Raw genomic sequence first — 7049 nt, 5'->3', positions numbered from 1 at the left:
TTGGTTATTCCAGCTTGCAGGACTGGCCTAGGGTAATTTTTAGGGGGGTTTTAATTATATTTTAAATTCGACAAATATTTAAATATTCCTTTTAACTAATTTTAAATTTGTATTGTTTTGTATGTATTTTAAATAGATTGTCAGCCGCCCTGAGTCCTACGGGAGAAGGGCGGGATATAAATCCAAAAAATAAATAAAATAAATAAATAAATAAATAAATGACTCTGGGCAGCTTACAATATCAAAGCAAAACCATAAATATACATGTAAATGTATAAAATCACAATAAAATTGCAATAAAAATACAGGTTATAACTCAAAGGCGTTATACTCTTTATACTCAAAGATGGAGAGGAAGAGTTCAGAATGTACTGGGGAGGGGGAAGAGGTGGGAATTGCTCTTAGTCGATCAATCACCTCTAGTTTAGTACTTTAGTATTCCTTTAGATGTTCTAAAGGAATAGGGTTGCAGCAGAGAAGGCTCTTCTCCTGGACCCACTAGACACAATTCCTTGACTAACAAGATCTGAAGCATGTATCCTCTGCCAGCACCGATGACATAGTTCCTCAAATAACCTGGACCCATGCCATGCAGATCTTTATAGGTAACCAACACCTTGAATTGCACGTGGAAGCAAAATGGCAGCCAGTGAAGCTTGCAGAACAACAGTGTAACACGGACCACTTTAGGAGCTGCAAAGATTGCACATGCCACCGCACTCTGCACCAGTTAAAAATTCCGAATGCTTTCAAAGATAGCCCCATGTAGAATGCATTGCAGTAGTCCAAACTGGGGTGACCAGGGCTTGAATGACTGAGCACGGGATTCCTGATCCAGGAAAGGCCACAACTGGCACACAACCCAAAGTTTTGCAAAAGCTCTCCTAGCTGTGACTGCCCTCTGCTCTTCAAGCTGGAATTACAGGTCCAGGAGAACCACCAAGTTGCAGACTTGGTCTGTTTGAGATGCAATCCTATCCAGAAATGGTTTAAAATCCCGGATATTGAAACTTCGTGCACCAAAAGCCATTTGGTCTCACCAGGGTTTAGTCAAAGTCTGTAGTTCCCCATCCAGGCCCAAAAGCCTCTTACGCACTGTAAAATGGCAGCAACAGTACTATTTGGGTATAATAGGGGTAGAGATATAAAGTTGAGTATCATTCGCATACTGATGATACCTCAAACCATAATGACAGATGATCTCACCCAGAGGCTTCATGTAGATGTTTAAATGTTAAAAAGGAATGGAGAGAATAGCCCTGTGACATGCCACAGAAGAATGTCCATGGGCTGGCTCTCTCACTTCCTATCAATATTGATTTGGACCAGTCTTGGAGAAAGGAGAATGAACCAATGCAAGACTATGTCACCCAGCCATAGATCCCATAGCTGGCCCCCCAAAATACCATGGTCAGTGGTATTGAAGGCTGCTGAGAGGTCAAGGAAAGCAAGGATAGTTGTACTACCCCAATCCTGATCTTGCCAGAGATCATCCACAAGTGCGACAAATGTTGTTTCTGTCCCATAACCGGACCAGAATACTGAATACTGACTGAAAGGGATTTAAATAATCCACTTCAACTAGAACTCTCTAAAGCTGCCAAGCAACTACCTTTTCTACCATTTTCTCTAAAAAAGGGAAGATGGGAAAATGGGGCAGGTGGGATCAAGTGATGGGTGTTTGAGGAGGGGGTGAACTAGGAACCACTCTTTGAAGTTACGATGGCTATGGAATGGGTGCTTTATGGTTTGTAAGGCACCATGGCCACCACTAATGGTCACACACACACTCCACAGTCAGGTGACTGTATGTTGGGCAGGTCAGCTTTATGACTGGCCACAGTGTTCCGCAGTCACAAGACTGTGATTTGTGATTGTTCTTTCCAGTTTCCAACATAAATGCCCATTTAAATTAATGGGTTCCCTTAATGACTGCCACAAAACAAAAGCACGACTGAATTCCCAATCCTAATTACAGTTGTTACGTCGAGGATTACCTGTACATATAGATTTCGCAAATTGCTTAGGTAATAGGAATACCACTCTCCTACCCACTGATAAATCCCTTCTCAAATGAAAAAAATATTTCAAGTTGGTCTCTCAAATTCTTAATAGTTCTTACCTACAGAATGCCTAATTCAGTGAGAACTCGAAGTTATGACATTCCTGAAAAAAACAACTTTACAACCAATTCACCAATTCTGTAATCACCATCACAATCAGTGTAAGTTGACCTCTCTGATCTCTCTACTTTGCAAGGGGGGAATTATTTACACAAATTGCTTGTTTTTTTCCCCTCCTCCTCTCACAGAAACGAAAGATTGGAGTAACAAAGAAAATACAGAATATCAGATACAAAAGATGTTTTTGATGTCTGGAATTCTGAAAAATACTCAAAAAATAATCATAACTGGTTGATATCTTATACATTGTAAAAAGCAAATAAAGAGCATATAGTTTTCTGAATTTTGTTCATCATTTACATTGCAGCTCAAACATGTCCAGAGCAGCCTTTCTATCTGTAATAAGCATTCACACTGAACTTCCAGACATAATAGACACCATCATAGACATCATCATCATCATATTGTTCAATACTTTTATTTACTTGCTTCTGAGAAGAAATTTTCTATTTTGAAGCTCACACAGTAATTTTTGTTAGTTGACAATTTAGGCAGGAAAGGATATTCTGGAAATGCATAAATACTCTATATATATGTGGATAAACTTAAAATTTTAAGTTCTAAAATACACAAAAATGGGTTTGATTTATCCATGGATGGGCCTATCTGTGGATAAATGCAGTAATGCATTTTTATAGTACCAGTATATACTCACAGATAAGCCAAATTAAAATTTCTTGAAAAATATACCACCAATGGTTAAGCCAATTGTGAAAATTTAAAATCTAATCTGTTCTGATAAACTACATTTATTGATACAAATGAAGTCATTCAGAACATAGTAAAAATATATACAAAATGTTTGAGAATTAGTTTATCTGTGGGTGGCACATTTTTTATAGTACTTTGGTTAAAAATTCTAGAGTTGGCTTATCCTCCAATAGGCTTAAAATAAGTGGCTTTATAAAGTAATGAAAGGCATTTGACACTTAATTTTGGATTAAATCAATTTCATTTGTAACCATTTATCCCTTAAATAAAAGGCCTGAATAACCAGATAGTATTTACCTCTCCATTTTCAAATGTAATTTCACGAACAAGAGGAACACATTTGTCTTGAGTCCATGCATAAGCCAAGTCAAAATTAGTCATAGAACCCAAGTAAACCATATCTGGAGCATTTTCCTGTTAAAACATGATGTTAAAATTAAGTATAAATTAACACAGGAGAAGTAATATAATATTATAATCTCCAAGGGTGAGATGGGCAGTATCTAAATTTGATAAACAAAGTATAACTAAGAGGCCATATCACAAGGCACTAAAGACATTCTGTTATAAACATTTGTGACCTGTAGCAGCTCATTACAAAATGCTTCCATGCTATGGCCAGCAACAGTCAGTAGCAGTATTTCAGTGGCTTGGAAACTCACAGAATCACTCATAGTTAACACCAACACGCTATAACAAGTGGGAGAAGGATTCACCTTATACTATTTAGAAACACGTACATTGAAAATCTAGCCTTCTTTAAATGACACCAAATACAAATTTTAAAACACTGATATTATCTTAACATACTGCAAATTCTTTGTTTTGCTTTGTTGTTGTTTTTTTTAATTTTTGCTATAGAAGTAAATACCTAAATACAGGAATGCTTGTTATTGGACCTGTTGCATGAATGTATATGATAAGTAGAAATTCTACAGTAGTCTTCATTTTGTTTCTTTTTGGCTTTAATTTTATGCTTTTATTTTGTTCATCATCCAGTGTTTCTCAGATTGATGGATAGTGATATAAATTGAATAAATAAATACTATCAAGAAAATTGTTCAAGAAATTGAATAATAGAACTGATTTTCACAATATCTATTCAAGATTAAGAATAGTAGAAAATATAGTTAAAAATATAAATAATTAGGAAACAGAAGTAAATTGGCAGGAGGTTATAGTTTTTTAATTTCTTTTCTTATGAAGTTTTCATGTCAAAATGCAAATTTCTCAAAGCCCCCCCAAAAAGCTATGGCTTTTTTGTTTTTGTTTGCAGAATAAAAAGGATAGGGGACTTTCTGGATTACATTCTTAATTGTTAGCTAATTATCTGAGGGACTGAGACTAGTCTATTTAGTTATGCCTAAGTATAAATAATTATCTGATTTGCATTCAAGAGATGTGAATAAATATTTTCCAAATTTGGGCACAAACCAAGGAAGTTTCATAATGTATGTAATATATATAATGCTCTGATAAGACCACACTTGCAATAGCGCATCCAGTTTTGGTCATCACAATATAAAAAAAGAGGTTGAGGACTCTAGAAAGAGTGAAAGAGAAGAACAGCAAAGATGATTATGGGACTAAACATATGAAAAATAGTTCATATGAAGAACTGTTGCAGGAATTGGTATGTCTAGTTTAATGAAAAGAAGGACCAGGGGTGACATGATAGCAGGGTTCCAATATTTAAGGGCTGCCACAAATAAGAGGGAGTCAACCTATTTTCCAAAGCTCATGAAAATAGAACAAGAAGCAATAAATGTAAACTAATCAAGGGGAGAACCAGCTTAGAATTAAAGAGAAATTTCCTGATAGTTAGAACAATTGGAATGACTTGCCTTCAGAAGTTGTGGGTTCTCCATTACTTGAGGTTTTTAAGAAGAGATTGGACAACCATCTGTCTGAAATGGTATAGGGACTCCTGCTTGAGCAGAAAGTTGGACTCCAAGGTCCTTTCCAATTCTGTTATTCTGTTCTTTTTAAGATTCCCTAATCTATCAGGATAGACACTGAATGACACAGAAGGTGTCATTCTTTGACATGTTTTTTTTAAATGTTACAGTAAGGAAGATGAAATCACTGTCATATGTAATCAGTTGTCCTTGCCAGGGAATGGACAGAATCAACAGAAATTGTTGATAAGACAAGAATAATTCAGTTATACAATTTTAATTTAATATTCCGCCCATTAATGGTTAGAAAATTTATTGCTCTTCTCAGGAAGCAACACATGCTGCATACCATAGCTTCTAAAAATAAAGGAGTCAGTGAGAAGATTAAGATCAGGGAATGTGTAAAATGCACCATTCAGGTAATAGAATACTTGTTCTTTCTACAGACTGAACTAATATAGTTACCCTAGAAATGGTCTGATTGTTTTCCAGAAGGTAATTTTCAACAACGAAGCATTCTATGGTATTTCAAATATATATCTTGCCCCCATACAGATCTATTTAATTCAGAGCACAAGCTGCTTCTAGTTTAGAGGTTAAATAAAAAAAAGCTGACCCATCTCAGAAAATCAGTTTGCTATCGTTAAAAAAGAAAAAAAATATTTTAGAGTTCTCCAGAATGTTTCATTTCCTCACAGTTGGGAAATATACACTTAATAGTTGTAACCACATTGCAATTTCCTTGGGAGGGGACTGTATTGAAAACTTGTCTTATTTATCTACCAGTTGTTGCATTTTATTGTCTCCTCAAAGTTTGCAAATATCTACCAATTAGAGCAAAGATGGTTTGTTATATTTGCAAAGGTATCTATTTTATTTGAATAACTAACCCTGTTTTTTAAAAGTATTTGTATGTTTTTAGATTTCTGATTTTGTGGGAGAAACCTGCTTATGATTAACCATATTCTACATGTCTGAATTATAAATTAGAGTTTATATGGAAAACAGAGTAAGAAGAAATAACTTTTTTGCAATTTCACGTTATATAATTACTTGGATGAAAATGGCTTGATTTTGTTTCTAATCCAAGAGCTGGTGATAGTTTACTGAAGGTTCTAGGATTCAATCACAATGCCAGCCAACAAAATGAGTATTGAGTCATAGGAAAATTGGGCACTACCCTTTGATGGATAAGGGTAATCATTCTGTAAGCAACAGAGAAGTTAACATTTTCTTAAGAACATGACTATGACTTGAATTAAAGTATCAAAAATCTTTAAAAAGGTATCAACTTTTGGATTCTCAAAAATCAATCCCTTATACTACGATGATACAGTAAAAAGGCCTACCATATAGTGAATGCTTCAAAGATTGGTAATATAACTCTTGGGAGTTTTCTTTTTGGAATGAGATCTATCCTTTTGGTGTAAGAACTTTGTCTAATTATAGAGTCTGATGCTCTGAATCAGTTTTAAGTTCTAGGATCCAATTGTTAAGACCAAATTTAAGTTCAGAAACTAACAAACTAGACCTATAAAATGATTTAGAATAAAAAATGTCCTGCTTTAAATAAATTGCCCGAGGTACTGACAATGGCCCACAAGAAAAAACAGAGTTGTTCAGTTTAGTAATCTGGAAATGCTGCAAGTACCGTATTTTTCGCTCTATAAGACGCACTTTCCCCCCCCAAAAGGTGGGGGAAAATGTCTGTGCGTCTTATGGAGCGAATGCTGCCTGGAGCTGAAGCCTGAGTGCAGGGGAGGAGAGCATATACTGGCAGGGAAGCCTTACGTCACTAGGTGGCGCTCTAACACAACACCATCGAGTATTGCTAGAAAGGATGTCGCGGAGAGGAAAAGGGCTGAGGATCTTCCTCTTCCTTCTCACCCATAGGAGGATGGAGGAGTGTTCTTCCCAGGCTCGAAACAGCAAATGGAAGGTGAGTGAAAGGCAGGTTGGGGGAGAAGCCTGGAGGAAGCGAAGGGACAAGGCTGGAACATGTTGGCTGCTGCAGCATATTCTTTCTCTTTCCAAATGTTATTATCCTTATGCTGCATGATTTAAAACTGCTACCTGTAATTTTCTGCTGGGAGATGGGAGAGACTAAAATGTCAAGGCCCGGAGACTAAAACATACGAAGAACGGTTGCAGGAAATGGGTATGGCCAGTCAAGAGAAAAGGATTAGGGTTGACATGATAGCAATATTCCAGTATTTGAGGGGCTGCCACAAAGAGGAGGGGATCAATTTATTTTCCA

General features: G+C 36.2%; 1 protein-coding gene across 1 annotated transcript in view; it reads right to left on the bottom strand.

The window, feature by feature from the left end:
- Window positions 1-7049, bottom strand: part of ERP44 (endoplasmic reticulum protein 44) — a 150569-nt gene that overhangs the window by 10613 nt on the left and 132907 nt on the right. Inside the window, exon 8 of the mRNA XM_015812071.1 lies at window positions 3192-3308. Coding sequence (XP_015667557.1) covers window positions 3192-3308 — 117 coding nt within the window. The remainder of the gene's footprint in view (window positions 1-3191; window positions 3309-7049) is intronic.

The sequence above is a fragment of the Protobothrops mucrosquamatus genome, unplaced genomic scaffold (assembly GCF_001527695.2).
Source record: "Protobothrops mucrosquamatus isolate PMUCROS unplaced genomic scaffold, P.Mucros_1.0 scaffold66, whole genome shotgun sequence".
In the NCBI taxonomy this organism is placed as follows: domain Eukaryota; kingdom Metazoa; phylum Chordata; class Lepidosauria; order Squamata; family Viperidae; genus Protobothrops; species Protobothrops mucrosquamatus.
This window is presented reverse-complemented; position numbering and strand designations above follow the sequence as displayed.